Here is a 16,771-nt window from a genome sequence, read left to right as displayed (position 1 = left end):
AGCTGTGGCTGCCTCTGGGGCACTGTGGAGCAGACGAGGTCAGCGCTGAGCTGTGCCTGACGGGCGGTGCGGGAGGAGAGATGCGCAGCACGCAGCGGGCTCTGGACAGCCCAGCGACAGCTGCTCACACTGTGTGGCCCTAAGGCACAGCTCTCCGCGTGTGCGAGTGCAGGGCGGGCTGGGGCTCCAGCGCTCTCTGGCCGAGCACGCATTCCAGGTGAGGCCCATTTCACAGACGAGAGAGCAAGCTCCTGGGAGCAGCTCCCCAGTGCTGGGCTGGGGCCTCGGGGTCACGGATTGCACAGGGGAGAAGCACCTGCACTCCTGCGAAGAGCAGGCTTCCATGGGAGCTGCATGCCTGGCGCGTGCAGGGGCTCCCGGACTGTGGGGGGTGAGGGTCACTGCCCGCGGCGCCTCAGGCAGCAGGAACTGGGTCAAAGGCAGAGCTGGGAGCCAGCCGGCAGAGCCGGGGGAGGAGGGAGCCGCGTCTGGTTTCTATTCCGTGACCGTGAGCGGAGGCGCGTAATTGGCATTGGGGAAGAGCTCTCCGGCTGGGTTCAATCTGTAACAAGGCTTCTTCAATTTCCTCCCCTCAGTCCCCACGCGGGCTTCCGTGACTGCGCTACTGGATGCTAATGAGGGGACCCACAGCTCTCATTCCCGCACAACAGTCTTAGTTCCACGGCCCGGCACTGCGGGGAGGCTCCACTGGGTCCCTGGGCGGGAATCCATGCGTTCTGCAGGAGGTGGGGGGCCGCACCCCAACACGCCCATCCCACCGCACCGGCTCCTTCCCAGTGCTCCCTGGGCTGCAGGGAGGCTGAGCCCGCCGAGGGTGCCCAGGACCTCTGGGGCTTGGCGTGAGCACCCGCACCCCCCTCCAGGATGAGATCCCTCCCAGCACCTCTGGGGCCGAGCTTTGGACGATTCCTTTCCCCTCTCCGTGCCTCAGTTTCCTTTTCTGTAAACCTTGCTTTTGTGGAGAACACTGAGCAAGATGGGGAGGCAGCCGTGTCTGGGAAGAGCGGATCGCAGTGTCAGAGGCGCCCTCGTCCTCACAGCAGCCCAGAGCACACGCGCAGAGCCCAGAGAGGGCATGATACTGGCCTAAAGCCACACAGAGGGCGTGGCAGCAAGTGGGACGGAACAGCAACATCATTCAAACCCAGGCCCAGGATGCCAGCAGCAGGTGGCCCATGCCACTGCGGGGTGATGGCTCGACAGGCAGAGGTGAGGGAGCCCCAGGCGGCTGGCCCCGCCCACCATCACCTCTGTGCAGCTCTGCCCACCTGGCTGCCCGGCCACACCCACCTGCTTGATGCACTGCAGTCGGTCGTTGGTCTGCTGGATGTGCCTGTCCATAGAGTTCATTCTGGCCGTTTCGCTGGGTTCTACCCGAGAGCCATGAACGTCGTCCAGCCTGTGAAGAGGGCACAGAGGGGGTCACTGGGGTCGCACCAGGCCTGCCGACCTCACTGCAGCCTCCCAGGGGGGCCCCCGAGGCTGAGGGCAGGAGGCATTCCTGGGTGCTCGCCACCCGTGGGCGGGCATGTCCACCAGGAGTCGAGGCCCTGCACAGGCGGGGACACGTGTTTTATGTCCTGCCCCCGGGGTCCTGGTTCAGGGCTCGCTCACGCGACAGAGCTCTGTGGGCGCATTCATGGGCTCGCACGCATGCGTGGGGCCCTTTCTAATGTTGCCCTTCACTTCTCTGCAGGTGCAGCTCTCCTGCCCCGGGGACCCACTGCCCGAGCCGGATCCCACAAAACTCCATTTTGCCACTTTGCCCCCCTGGGAAAGAAGGCGGGCAAGGATCAGCACTGGGGAAGGAGATAGGCTTGGAGCAGGGAGGCAGCATCAGAGCCCAGCCCAGGGGCCAGGCCCCCTGCCCGGCAGCCCAGGATCCCCACCACTGCACTGCGGGGCACTTGGGGCTCACGGGCATCCTGAATGGGGTGGGGGCCTCTGGGACATGAACACCAGAGGGGCTTCCTTCTGCATCACGGTGCTAGGTGGGAGAGGCTCCCTCAGCCCCAGGGCGGCCCCCAGAGCAACGGCAGAGACGGCCAGAGAGGAGACAGGGTACAGCCCGAGTGCACCCACGGCCCAGGAGCCCTTGGTTTCTCTCCCACAGGCACTGGGTGCCGCAGGCTGCAGAGCACGGTCTGACCTGGGTGCTGGGCAGGAAGCCCAAGCCCCCCCCCCCACAGTCTCCTTTGCTGCCCTCCAGCCTGGCCCCTCCTTCCCCAACAGCCCTCCCCTCTGGCCATGTGCCAGGCACCTGCATTCTTCACATTTCATGCCCACTCTGTGCAGGTGCGACTGCTCCTACTTCACAGATGAGGGAACAGGTCCTGAGACGGGCCAGGGCCCCTGGGCTAGCATCAGTCCCCGCTCCCCCCCCGCCCGAGGGAACCAACGCCACGGTCAGGCCCCAGCCCTGTTCCTGCCTACGGGGCTCTTGACTACCTGGCTCCTGAGCAGTTCTTGTTCCCTTGCCGCTAGAAAATGTACATTCATTGGCTGGCCTCAAAAACCAGAGCGTCAGAAGGGTGCACGGGCCCAGTGGGTAGGGTGGCCACGTCCCCTGCCAGAGTGCCTGGGTTCGAGTCCCAGCTCCTCTCCTGATCGCAGCTTCCTGCCAACGTGCAACCTGGGAGGCAGCAGGTGATGGCTCAAATAGCTGGGTCCCTGCCACCTGCATGGAAGACCTGGACTGATTCTGGCTCCTGGCTTTTGGCCTGGCACAGCCATGGGCATTGCTTCTTTTCAAGGAGCAGCATCCTAAACAAGCTGACTAGAACTTGCTTTTCCTCTCTTCATACTGCATCTCAAAGTTCATTCTGCATAAAGACATACAGAGCCTTTTCACTCTGTAATAGCAGCACGGTATTCCAAGGTACGGGTGAAGTGCTGATCCGTCTGCCCCTGCCGAGGGCTGGCCTCTCCTCTGCTCAGGGGAGCTCACGCTCCAGCCCAGAGTGAGGAACCCCAAGTGGCCAGTACACGGCCAGAGCCACAGACAGCCTGGCAGAGCTACCTCCTCATGCCGGCATTACTTAGAGGATGCGCTCTGGGGCCAGGTGTTGCTGCTGGTTTGGGCTCCTGAATTTCTGACAATGCTCTACCTTGGAGCTTTCCAGAAAAGAGGACAGGGTGGGGGTTGTGCCCCATATTTATTTCTTTCATGCCCACTCTGCCACCCATCACACACACACACACACACACACACACACACACACATATATATACATACCATAACATCCAGCTCCTCTATCACTTGTCTAAATGCCCGTCCATCTGTCAGGTCATCCATCATCCATGTCATCTATCCATCCGTCCATCCATCCAACCATCCATCCGTTGTCCATGTCATCTATCCATCTGTCATCCATCCATCCATCCATCCTTCCATCCATCTATACATCTGTCTGTCCATCATCCGTCCATCCATCCATCCATCTGTCCATTATTCACGTCATCTATCCATCTGTCCATCCATTCATCCATTATTCATGTCATCTATCCATCCGTCCATCCATTCATCCATTCATCCGTCCATCATTCTCTCCCTCCCTCCCTCCACCCAAGCAAGCATGTTTTAGATTTGGGTAGTCCATCCTCCCACACTTCTGCTCACTCAGAAAACACCTTTCCATAACTTTCTATGCTGGGTCCTACGCCACACCCGTGGGACACGCAGAGATGAACAGCAAACAACTTCCTTGAGTTCCAAGAACTCTGGGTCCAAGTCTGTCTTCACTGCAGGCTGTCTGTTAGGTGACTATTTGCTGAGCTCCCTTTGGGAGTCAGGAGCGGCGCAGGCGCTGGGCACAGACTCTGTTATGATTCCCACACTTTGTAGATGTGAGAACTGAGGCTTGCAGGTGATGTTCGCTGGGGATAGCCAGTTTCGGAATCCTGGCTTTCCCAGTAGGATCTATACTCGAGAGCAGACAGTGAGCAGGGGTCAGGGGTCCCGGCTGGAGGCTGCTGCAGTGTTGTGGAGCGGGGGAAAAGGATGTGTGTGGTGGGGGCGGGGATGAGGGCACAGCTCCCCCTGCCATCTCTACAGGTCTCCCAAGGGAGACTGAATGTCTCCTAAATCACCCGCACAGGGCCTCAGCCAGCACCCATAAGACTGAGGCTCCTGGGGTCAGGGTTTAGCAGTGGGCAAGCAGGAGCCACCTGTGGGGATGCCATCCCAGTGCCAGACCCCATCGGAGCAGAGGGGGCCCTGGGGTCTTCCAGGCATCACAAGGTACACAGGGGGCTGCCAAGGCCCAGGTTCCATGTCGTGCATGGGTAGACACTGGCTGCTGGGGTCCCCATTGACAGTGTAGTTTCCATAGCCAGCTAGGACAGGAAGGTTGAGGTAAGGAACTCATTAAATCAAGGCCTGGCTCAGTTCCTGGCTAGGGGGGCCTACAAGAAAGTACAAAGAAACCCAGGCCTGGGTGGGCTTCACTCTGGTCCCCCTGGCAGCAGCCGAGGACAAAGGACCTGCAGTAGCTCAGGCAGTCAGCAGGGGGCGCTGTTGGCAAGTCTAAGAGCCCAGAGGCCCAGAAACAGCACTGGAGGTTCCAGGCATGGTCCTGGACCTCCCTCTGCGCCCTGTCTCCAGTGAGCACCTGGAGCTCTCAGCCGGGGCAGTTTCCAGGCAGTTTTCGGGCTTCTGGGCCTTGGTTTCCCCATCTGTAGAACAGGATGGGGCTGAGGGTGCTCACATGGTCTCCAAGGCTCTATGTCTAAGAAGGCACTCTTCCTAGGATGGACGTGGCCTGCGTCTAGGGTCAGACACCTGGGGAACCTTAACCAGCACCAGCACCCAGCAGCGCAGATCCCTGCCCCCTCCCCTGCCAGGCACTGTGGGGCTCACGGCTGCCTTTCCCTGGGTGGGGGGCGAAGGCGGGGTCTCTGGGGCTCACTTCAGGAAGCAGAAAACGAAGCCAGGGGAGCTGCCGGCCTGCCTGGGGACCAGCGGCTGCCGAGCATGGCATCCGGATTCAAAGATGCCCAGAACGTCAATGGCCCCCACCTACCAGACAGTCCAGTCGGGTTTATTTTGGGGGACCCCGAGCCCTGCCTGCGGGGCACCCCTGGGCTAAGTCCAGACCGCAGGAGTTTCCTCCCAGGCCAGGGTTCCACCTCATAGGAGCCTAGAACCGGCTGGGGCTTGGGACACCTGCGAGACGCGGGGGGTTGGGGAGGAGGCAGCTGGCAGCACAGACATCAAAGATCACAGGGACAACTGGGTGTCCTGCACTTCTTCATCTATAAAGGGCCAAGCGACCGGCTGATCAAGGAGACGTCCACAGCTGCCGTGAGTTTTCAAATGGCTGAGATCAAGAGTGGGAAGTTGGATTAGGAACATCGGGCATGGGTGGGACTGAAGTCTACAGTCTCCAGAGTGAAAAGAGATCAAGGTCTTGAAAGCTAAGGGTCCCTGGCACGCAGAGCAGACGTGGGCTGGAGCAGGCACGAGGGGTGGGGCTTGTTCAGGAGACAGGCCGAGCTCACCCCTTGTGTCGCCACCTGCTACGTCCAGGCACCAGGCTCAGAGTGGTGAAGCCGCTCACCCAAGGCCACCCAGCCTGGGGGGCTGCAGGGCTCATTCACAGCCTCTGCTTTTCTCATTGCGAACGCGTTGTTCTTTCCACGGTCTAGGACTGGTGGGCAGAGCCTCCAGGCCACCCCCACCCCAGGCTGTGAGTGGGCCCAAAGAGATACCCTCTTCATTCCAGCCAACCTATCCAAAGGCAGGCACTGGCTTCCAGGGCGGTCCTGGCCCCCTGCTCCTGCAGGCTCTCTGGAGTTGCTTGCTTAGGGTGAGCACTGGGTGGCCAGCAGAGGTCGCCCTCCGCCATGGGAGCCCCGAGCACGGCTCGCTGCTGCCCGCCTTCTGCCTGGCGACTCCTGTAAGCCTTTACAAGCCATTACAAATCCCCCGGACTCCCTCCCAGTCCAGCCCTGTGCTCCCACCGCCCCAGCCCTCCCTGCTGCCTGTCTGCCTCTGAATGGGGGGTGGGCTCCATCGAGGGACCCCTACCGCCAGAGTCTGTGGGCCACGCAAGCGGGAGAGCCTGCACCACCTCCCTCCTGCCTGCCGTGAGAACTGGGGAGCTGGGCCTCAGTGTCCCAGCAGAGTTGGGCTGGCAGTCGGCCCAACTCCAGCATCTGTGGTTTCTGAGCCAGGAGCTCCAGCCGCTTGGAAAACTCCAGGTAGACACTGGGCTGTGAAATGGCACCACCTGTCCCACGCCAGGCCGGCCCAGGGGACTCTGGGACAGCCATTCCTCCGGGTTGGCCCAGAGCCATGGACGCTGCCACCATCGCCATAGCTATGTGCTCCCCTGTGCACCTTAAGCCCAAGCGGGCTCACCGGTGCTGTGGGAGTCCAAGGACACAGGTCTCCCCGACTCCCAGGGGGTCTGTGGGGGCTTGGCATGCGAGGGGTGCTCAGGGGAAGGCAGCCAATGTTAGGCAGCAACGACTGCTCAAAGAATAGAATGAAGCCTGTGGGAAGGACCTGGGGACGTCCAGTCTCGCAAGCCCCTGTGACAGGGTGTGAGGCAGAGGGTGAGGCCAGACGTGGGGGGCCTGGTGGATGGCGCTGGCCTGGAGCCCTCTGGCTGTCCTGAGTAAGTCCCTGGGTCGTTCTGGTCCTCCCAGGACATGTGGCACCCACAGGGTGGCAGGGCCACCTTCAGTGAGTTGGCTGCACCTACACAAGTGGGTTTTATTTCTCACATTTGAGGCCTACATGGTCAAACAGTGCACTTATCACGCACGCAGCCAGCGACAGAGGTTCTGGCACATGGCCTTGTGTGTGCACAGGCACAGGCCGACGTGCCCCTTTGCACGCCTCGAGCCAGTACACGTGCATGCTGGAGGCTGGCACAGACCCACCGGCACACACACCTCTGCTGACAGCCTGCACAGGTGAGTGGCGGGTCCCTGGGGGAGCTGTGTGAGCAGTGGTGTGCAGAAATGATTCAGCCACCGTGCACATCTGCAGCTCGGGTCCCCCGGGCACGGGCACCGGTGGCAGCGGTGGGAGGGGGCCCTGCCTCCAGCTGGAGAGCAGAGGCTGTGTTGTCAGACACGGCCAGCGCCAGGTCAGCTCGCTGCAGGGCCTGCCCACTGCTCAGCCCAGGGGGCCAGACAGCCCCAGACTCCGAGAGGGACGATGCCGTGGGCCCTGGCTCAGCAGTGATCGGTTACCCTGCATGTCCACCTCAGCCTGAGCCCCACCCCAGGCGGGCTGCTCCCTGCCTCTGGGACGTTGCCCTTAAGGCCACGCCTCGTGTCTGCTCTGTCGCTCAGCCCCTCCCATCCGTCTTTCTTGGCTCACGTCCACTCCCACACCCTCAGCATCTGTCCTGCACTCCCACCCTGATGGCACCAGCCCAGCAGGTGCCTCTGCACCCATCTCCTCCATCAGCTCCCCGAAGCCTGGTACCCAGCAGGTGCTCATTAGATGCATAAACAAGTGGGTGGATTCATGGCCACTGCTTGTACACGTGACCCGGGGGTGGCAAAGGTTAAGAGCCCCATGACCCAGCTGTACTCAGAGGATCCTAGGACTGGGACGATGCCAGTCACCCCATCCAGGTCCCCAGAGAGTGACACATGTGCCGCCGGAGGAACAAGGACAACTCCAGGTGGCCCCTGGCAACCCTTTCCCATGGTGGGGTTTTTGGGTGAGGACGGGGATTCTGCAACACACAATGATGTTCCGGTCAGTGGTGGCACGCGAGTCCAGCAGCCCGTGACGCCATGCCCACGTTAGTCGTGCCACGATGTCGGCATGGCGACAAAATCACCCAACACATTCTCAGTGTGCATCCCTGCCTGGGAATGCAGTCAGGAGGCAGAGCGGGACACCTCGGCGGGCTCCAGAAACCCCGCAACAGAAGCGGGCGGGATGGAGGTGACGGTGGACAGGCAGGCGCACTGGGACTCCACCCCATCCTCATCTCGCAGGGAGTGTGGGGCTGCCTGGGGCCACCCACGGGTGCGTCTTCCCCTCGCTGTCCTTCGCAGCCCACGGCAGGCACACAGCCTGGGGGTGGAGGCAGAGGGCGTGGCGGAGCACACAGCGAGAGGAGGGTACTTGGAGCTCCATCCCAGGCAAGTGAGGAAGCAGGGGAGAGACAGCCAGGCAGCTGCTTCCCATTCCTGGCCAGGCAGCTGGAACTGCTCCTGGGCCGGGTAGGACCCTGGGTAGTGGGCGGGTCCTTCCTGGCTGGGAGGCTGCGGGAGACCACTGCACCTCCCTGAGCGTCAACAGGGAGAGCCGTCTCCACCTCTCCCACGGGGCTAAGGAACTGAGTCAGCACGGTCAGTTAGGATTAGGGAACGGAATTCCAAAAGATGACGTCCTGGGTTTGGACCCAGCTCTCCCCAGCGCAGCCCAGGCAGCGTCCTGGGACCAGGCTCCCCACCACCTGGCCGCAGAGGTCCAAGGCTGTGGCCTCGCCCTCCAGGCAGAGCGGCCTCGTCTCTGCATGGCCTCACCCACGTCCCATGCTGCACCCTCGTCCACAGGAGCACCCACCCGTGGTCAGTGCTGGTTCGTGGACGACACAATGCAGTGTTGGCATCTGGGAGCACCCTGGGGCACAGAAGCTGATCTGGACGGAGTGACGACGGCCTCCCAGGGAGAACAGGCTGCCAGCCCACGGTCCTGACCACGCGGGCTGTGCCTCGTGTCTCTGGGCACACGACACCTCAGCAGGCCTGGGCCACGGCTTTGAGGCCAAACCTGGCTTCTTCCTTCCTCCAGCACACTCCATGTCCCTGACTTCACAGTCACAGTTTCTCTTCCCAGAAGGCCCCGGGAGGGATGGATGCACCCTGGACAGGGTCTCCTGGGTCCCTTCCCATCCTCACTTTGGGCTTCCTCGGAGCAGAGAGAGAAGCCGGACAGCTATGGAGCCTGCATGTGCGCCACGTCCCCTCCTGTAAGCCTTGCAGCTTGGCTGTCATGTGCCAATCATCACGGTCGCACTACGGATGAAGGAAGTGAGGCCCGGCGAGCTCCATTGGCCTGCTCAAGTGGCAGTGCCGGGACTTGAACCCGAGCCCGATTCCAAAGCCATGTAATGTTGCATGCAAATGTCACAGGACTTTGGCTAACAGAGACGGCCTCCTCTGGCCCCAGCTGCCCTGAGCATGAGCAAGATGACCATCATGGGCTGTGGCGAGCCGAGGATGGTGCAGAGTTGGGGGCGGGGTCTCAGGATGGCCTGATGTTGTCGAGTGTTGGGCCTGGGCCACAAGCCCCTCCCAGGACGGCGATGCTCGGGCAGTGGTCCTGAGCTGGCTTTGCCTCCGGGAACTTGCCTGTGATTCCCAAGGGTCAGATGCCAGGACATGGGGAGGGTGGTGGTGGGAACGGATGTCGCAAGGCCCTGGGAGAATGTGGGGAGGAACGAGGCTGGAGAGGGAGGCAGGGGTCCCTGGCCACCAGCCGGTGCCCTCTGGGAGGCTGTCACTCTCCCGGATGTTCTTACTGCTCCCCAAAGTCCCCAATCCACCCAGGCACCTTACAGGAAGCTCCTGTCCTCAGGGACAGCCGGAGAGCTGGACAAGCCCTCCAGGACCACCTGCACAGGGATGGCAGGGCTGTGGTGTGCCCTGTGGTGTGGATGCCACTTCCACCTCCAGCACCCAGGGCAGGCCTGGCTAATCAGTCACCGCTCTTCCTGCTGAGCTCAGACATGCCCAGCCAATCCCTGACCTGCCCTCTGCCCAGCCATTCTTAACCACCGGTACCATCACAGGAGATGAAGGCTTCTAGGTGGCCTGTCTCTGAGAGGACAGAGAACGGAGGCCCAGACCTGGGTGGGCTTAGACCCCCCAGTTCCTGACCTGTGCCTTCCCCTCAGCCCTCTCCCAGCTGAGTCCCCTGAATGGAGCATCCGGGCCACCCAGGAGGCTTCACACAACCTCACACCCTGGTCCCACCAGGGCCTGGATCATTCCATTTTGCAGATGAGAAAACTGAGGCTCAAGCTGCCCAGGACTGCCCGGCATATCACAGCCTCGAAGGGCCCACTGTGGCTCCCCATCCAGGCCTCAGGAGCCCCCCCCCCCCCCCCCCCCCGCTGTCCTGAGCTTCCTGGCTCGCTCTCCACCCCATCCCTGTCCAGGCTGGACGGCAGTCAGTGTGCAGATGGCTCAGACAGCAGCCTGGCACAGGGCGCCCAGGCAAGTCTGTTGGGATCAGGGCCTCTGCACCCCCGGGGAGTGGCTGTGGGTCCCCTGCAAAAGCCCCGTGTGGTCCGACTCCATCCCTGGACTTGATGGTCCCAGGTGGGTCGAGGCTGCCACCTGAGGCCCCTCTGCAGAAAGCCCTCGAGGTGGGGGAGGGTGTGGGCAGGGACTGGCCCCAGCACATGGGATCTGCACTCAGGAGTCCCTCACCCCTGGGGCCCTCCACCCCCCAATCTGGGCAGACTGGCTGCTGACAAAATCCACGCTAGGTGCTCCAAAGCGGCATGGCGGCTCGATACCAAAACCACACAAAGCTCTCCCCAGTTCACGCAACAATGTGGTGCCGTGACCTCCCCTGACCCTTCGATGGGCAGCACAGCTTAGTGGTTAAGGGCACCAGGTTGCCTGGGCTTCAGTCTTGCACCTGATGCCTTCTGTACCCTCCACATGTCTCAGGCTCTGCAGGTGTAAACCCGAAGCAATAATAGTACCAAACCCAAGGTCTGCTGTGCCATACAGGGAACTACTAAGGAATGCAGTCCAGCCGCCAGTCCAGGTGGGCCTCAACACCTCATCACGGGCGGGGAGACCACCAGAGGGGGCAGCTTTTGCTTGGGGGCGTCAAACGCCCCTGATCCGAAACTGAGACTTCCAGTCCTTAGAGGAAACCCAACAGCTACTGCTCAGACCGATCTGCTTAGCCTTGCGGCAACGTCTTGGGAGACGCTGACATAATCGAACAGAGGAGAGGCAGAGACGGGCACTGGCCTCCACTCTCCAGCACACACTCGCCTCTGGGGACCACGCCCCAAGCTCCGTGGTGCTCCCCAGGGGTCGCAGGTAGCTCAGTGGGGAGCAGTGGCCCAGGGCCCACCAGCTAGGACGCAGGCTGGGGCGTTGGAGGGACTTGGTTTAGTGGCACAGGCCAGTCCTAGGAAACTTCAGTGGGAAGAAGGGTTGGGAGAGGGGAGTTTGGGAGATGCTGAAAGAGGCAGGAGGCCAGAGAGGAGCCACTACCCCATCTGAGCCAAGCGGCGACAGCGGCGGGGACACCACCGAAATCCATCTCTGGGAGGCCAGGCCCTGCAGGCTGCCCCCAAATGAAGGGTTCTTGGGTTCCATGAGTGACAGAGTCCTGTCCTCTAGGGACTGCTAGGGCTCATTTGTGTGTGGAGGCCTCTGAATGGCCAGCCTTGCCCACAGTCACTGCATTACAAGACACTCTCCCCACGAATCATACGTTAAAACCCACAGCAGAAGCTTTCCCCACACTGTGCTTTGAGAGGTGCTGACCTGAGGGGTGTGGACGGCTGCGCTGAGAGCCAAGGAGGGACACTGCAGAAGGGGTGCCCACTGAGGCAGGGCCGCTTCCAGCTGGGCTCTGGTCACAAAGCGTGACCAGCAACCAAACAGCTGAGGGCAGAGACGCCACAGAGAGATCGGAGTCCTGGGTCTCGATCCACTACTGTGTCCGGCTGCCATCACCACCTCAGATAGACACAAGCAGCCAGGAGCCCACCTGCAGGCCCCCTGGGTTCTCCTCCCCTGTAAGCCCTGGCTCAGGTGGGCAGAGGGGCCCAGACCACTTCCTGGAAGGGCAAAGCCAGAGATGGCGACTCTGTCTTGCCTGGGGAGAATGACCCCTTGCATGAGGGATGACCTCTGCTGCAGGAGGGCACAGAGCCAGGTGTGTGCACACCCAGGTGCTCTCCCACACCCATGGACAGATAACCAAACTCAGGCTGAACATAATTCAGGAAGTTGCCGAGTTTGGACACCAGCAAAGCCAGGATTCAAACCCAGGTCTGTGAGACTGCAAAGCCCAGCAGCTCCCCGTGGACCAGAGCCAGGGCCACATCTCGCTGTGGCTGGGGCCATGATGTCACAGGTGATGAGGCTCCTGGCTGACACCTTTCAGTATACTCATCCGGCAGTGCCTGGCCTGATGCAGGACATGTGGCCAAGGGGTGTCCTTCCTCTGGGGGCTCCTGGTCTGGGGGACCCCAACCAAGCAGGCCAGCACCCAAGAAGCATTGTGGACACACAGTTGGCCTCCCTGTGCCCATTTCCTCCACTCCTAAAGGATTTGGGGATGATGGCGATGTCACTTGCTTTCCCCTAAAGCCCCCCATCCCTAAGGAGGGGGGAGGGTAGGAGCACCAGGCCCGTTGGCACACATCTTGTCACTGATTCTCTCACTCTGAGCTGGCCACGTGGGAGACGGAAGCCCAGGGAGGCCATAGAACTTGCCAGGGTCACACAGCTGGCCAGTGGGGCCACTGGGCTTTACCGCCTGCAGAGGCCCTGGACCCCTCCTGCAGCCACATGGGCACAGCCTGAGGTGGAGGAGGTTTTCCAGCAGCCTTGGTCCACACCGCCCCGTCACTGCAGCCCTCAGCCCCTCGGCTGCCCTCTGCCTGTGGTTTTTGAAGCTTTAGCACTCTGGCAGGGAAGAGAGGATTAGACAAAAGAAAGGACGTGGAATCTCTCACTTCCCTGAGTCTGACGTCCAGCTGAAGCTGTATGGTCCACCTGTTGGGGTCAGGTGGGGGGTGGAGGCCACCCTCACAGGCGACCTGGAGGAGGAGAGAGGGAGCCAGGCTTCGGGGCCGGAGTGGGCGGGGGAGGGGTGCTGACCCCCAGCAAGGGCAATGGGGCTGGGCAGAGGGCTCAGGCAGCCGGGTGGGAGGGAAGGCCTGTATTATTTTGGAAATGGAACCACATGGCCAGTGCCCTTTTGACCAGGCCTGGCTGGCCAGCACTGCAGGGCGGCGTGAGGGTCTTTCTTAAAGGCGAAGGCCCTGAGATAAGGCAGCCGTGGCACAATTCATCTGCTTTTTAATTAACTCGCCCTGCCGCCTTAAGTGACTCCCCGCTTACGCTCATTCTTTTGAAAATTCCAAAGTGCTATTTCTGACCTGTGATTTACTATTGCCGTACGTCTCTATAAGCAGTGTTTTAGCTTAAGTGGCAGTTGCATATTAATTACAAAGTTAATTATGTGCTGTGTAATCACGCGGCAATTCATTAGTTTACTCTACTCTGAGAACCTCACGCTAATAGCGAGATCTGCAGGGTTTCAGGAACCCACCAGAAAGATCTGCCGGAAACCCAGAATGGGGCTGGCAAGGACTGGAGACCCTACCCAGGTCCCTCGTGGGAAGCCCCTGGCCAGCCGGCCCCCGGGAGCAGGCTGCCTGCCTACCCCAGTCTGTGGCTGCTGGAAAACCCAGCTGCGTCGTGGTTCTTCCCCCTTGGAAATGCAGGGACAGGCACAGAATTTGTTGAAAATGACTAACGGAACAGAGAGCCACTTGTAGGTGAAAACCGAACAGTTCAAAGTGGCCGGGGAGCTGACCAGCGGGCAGAGCCGGGAGGGGGCAGAGTTGGAGGGGGCAGCTCCCAGGCAGCTGCTCGGATGCAGGGGTGAGGCGTGTCTGGGAGTGGGACCAAGCTCTGCCCAGCTCCTTTTCGTCCCCTACTGGATCCTCACAAACATGCCGACATCTGAGAGTGAACACTGGTCACGTTTCTCTCTCTCTTGTCTGTCTGTCTCCTAATAGTCACCCATGGGGTCCTGCGGGCCGGGCTGTGAATCCTGATTCTCTTCCTCAAACAATCTCAAAACCTCGCTGAGGCCCCAGGTCCTGTCTGAATGGGAGGGCTGAGAGTTCCCTGCCCACCTGCCTAGGAACCCCATGACGGACAGGAAGGAGCGGCAGCCACCCAGCACCCCCCCCCCCACACACCACTTCTGCTCTCTAAGGCACCATCTCTTCCAAGGTGCAATGTTGTCAGCCACGAGGAATCAGCTCGATCCTCCCCTGGCATTTGAAAGTCACTGTGAGTCCACGCGGGCCTGCTCCAGAGCCCCCCACCCCCCGCACCTCCCGCCACCGGGGCTCCCGCCGCTGTCACTCCAACTGGCTCTGCAAACCCACAGGCAGATCACGTTTCCAGCCCATTGCAGAAGGGGCTGCAAAACCTACGACCTGCCCTGGACATGGCGATCCGGGGGCTGAGACCCTCTGCTTTCCAAATATAAACCTGCCTGCTGTCTTTCTGCTGACAGCTGAGCGAACAACGACGTGGAGGTCCCTTCCCTCCTGGCTCCAGTCACCAAGAGCAGAGAAGGACCTGGAGCCCCAGCTGGCATGGAAGGAAGATAAATAAGAAAAAAACAAAACATGTCCTTCTGCTACGGTGGAATGTTTAAAAGAGGAGTCAGAAGCACAGGGTCAGGGCAGACCGCGTTTCTACCATTTCAGCAGGCGGAGGCAGGATGCTGCCGACTCAACAGCTTCGGGGGAATCAGCCTTGTAGGGAACTCATTTGGGGGGGGAGGTGGGGGTGTCTTAACAGCCAAAGCCCTGTGGTTTCCTTTCCAGGGAACACACTGGTTTCCCCGGCAACAGAGAAGGCCAGCCTCCAAACTTCTGCCGGGAGACCAAGCCTTGGCCTGGGATGCTCCTGGGCCGCACCCGTGGCCAAGGCTTCACTGTCCTGCCCGCTGGGGTAGTGAGCTGGGCGGGAGAGGTGCAGAAATATCGGCTCTGCAAAAACACGGGCGCTCGTCCCGGCTCTCCCCCCTCGCTGCGCTTGTACAAGCAGCTACTCATCCCCAGATTCATTGCTTTCCAGGGCCTTTATGGCTGAGCAGGTAAAAATGCCAAGCAACAGCTTGGAAACAAGCCCGCGCCTGACAGCACCCGAGGATCCCGAGGAGGCCGTGGGGGCTCCAGGGTGGGAGGCGGAGAACGGGGAGGGCGTGCACGGTGTGCTCGGCTTTTGTGCAGCCGGCACCAGGCACCCGGGTCACAGGCAGGGGCTGTGTCAGGCATCAGGCTGCAGCCACGCTCGCTTGCAGGGCTCCAATGCCCTGGCTTTAATGCCCGTCTTCCCGGAGAGAAATATTGAGCCGTCTGGCCTGGGAAGACACGGTGTGTGCATCAGGTGCATCGAGTGGGGGAGGGAGGCGCGGGCGAGAGTGGGTCTGAGAGCGTACAGGAGGCAGAGCGGGGCCTCGCACGCATTAGCAGAGCACTTACGGGGCCGTGGCCAGGAGCTGTGCTAAGTGCTACATGCACATTATCTCATTTAACCTGCTCTCAAGCCGCCCGAAGAGGCAGGCGCCATTATCCTGCGCTGGAGTGGGTAGAGGGGTTAAGTGACCTGCCCAAGGCCACCCAGTAAGAGCACGGCAGAGCCATGAGTTGCACCTGCCAGTCTCCAAGGTCTGCTCTCACAGGCACGGGGCCGTATGCACTGCTGTGGGGAGGGCATAGGAGGAGAATCAGGGCACGGAGAGGCGCTTGGCAAGCCAGCCGTTTCTCCTCGCCTCAGGTGGTGTGGGAGACAGAGGTTTTGGAATCCTCTCTTAACAGTCTGCACTCTGTCCTCCCCAGGAAGATGGACCCCAGAGCAGAGCCCTCTGGAAGCTGAGAACCTGCAGCCAGGTCCCCACCCCCCACTGCTGACTCCTCCTGAGAGCCCGGGTTGGTCCCTTTGTAACCTTTCTCTCCTTTAAACAACCGCAGGGGGTGGGGAGTAGCAGCCCATTGCAGAGTCGGAACAGGAGGCTCAGAGAACGCCAACTTCACACTGCTAGCAGGGGCCAGGGCTGGGAGTCAAGTCCTGGCGTGACCCCAAAACCTAAGCACACCTCTCCACCCACGACGACGAGGATGGCAGTCAAGTCCTCCTGAGCTCTGGTAGTGCTGGAGTTGGCCCCATTTCACAGATGGGACAACTGAAGCACAGAGCTTTGGCAGCAGCATGGTCAAGGGCACACAGCTAGTGAGCCCCAGGGCCAAGACTTGAATCCAGCCGGGAAGACTCCAGCACTCACACTTAGAATCCATGTGCTATGTTGCTCCTGCAGCCACTGGGATACCCTGCCTCCTAGCCTCCAGTCCTGGATCCTGGGTGGTTCTGGGACCCTGTCTGGTAGCAGCTGAAGGCCTGAGGTTTTCCCTTCCCGGAACTCTGTTCCCTGGGGACGGCTGCCTCTGCTCCGGGGACCATCGGGCAGGACCTGGCCCTGCGACTGTGTGTGTGTGTGTGTGTGTGTGTGAGAGAGAGAGAGAGAGAGAGAGAGAGAGAGAGCCTGAGCCCTGTGCTGCTCCACAGCGTGCACACAGCTGATTTATAACCCTCAGAGAGAGCAGAATTGCAAATCTCGCTCACAAATCTTCCTTATCGAGATACTTGCGACAGGCAGACACGTCGTGAATTCCCGAGAACAGGCAGGCCGCCCCCAGCCTCGGCTCCCTCATGCTCTCCCTGCTCCTCGGGGACAGAGAAGGGCCCTGGGTCATCTCCGCTAGCTCCTCCGGCTGCTGGCTCACCCTGGGAGTGGGGGCCCTAGGTGGACCCAGTACCACCCATCAAGAACACAGGCACGGAGCCCAGAAGAAGAGAGAGCATCCAGTGAACAGGCCCCACGCCCCACACCCTGCACCAGTGCTCCTGGTGGCCTGCCTAGATGCCCCGGAGGCAAAGCTCACACAGGTGGTGCGACTTGGGCCATGGAACTAGACACAAGCAACTG

At 61.0% G+C, this 16,771-nt stretch overlaps 1 protein-coding gene across 4 annotated transcripts in view; it reads right to left on the bottom strand.

The window, feature by feature from the left end:
- ZMIZ1 (zinc finger MIZ-type containing 1) overlaps positions 1–16,771 on the bottom strand; it is a 215,081-nt gene that overhangs the window by 98,552 nt on the left and 99,758 nt on the right. For all 4 annotated transcript variants that reach the window (XM_070057907.2, XM_070057911.2, XM_051831554.3 and 1 more), the window contains one exon: positions 1,312–1,420. In XM_070057907.2, the coding sequence (XP_069914008.1) occupies positions 1,312–1,371 (60 nt within the window). In that variant the 5' untranslated portion in view covers positions 1,372–1,420. The remainder of the gene's footprint in view (positions 1–1,311; positions 1,421–16,771) is intronic.

Source organism: Oryctolagus cuniculus, chromosome 15 (assembly GCF_051225735.1).
Source record: "Oryctolagus cuniculus isolate XC-2025 breed Fujian yellow rabbit chromosome 15, ASM5122573v1, whole genome shotgun sequence".
Classification (NCBI taxonomy): domain Eukaryota; kingdom Metazoa; phylum Chordata; class Mammalia; order Lagomorpha; family Leporidae; genus Oryctolagus; species Oryctolagus cuniculus.
This window is presented reverse-complemented; position numbering and strand designations above follow the sequence as displayed.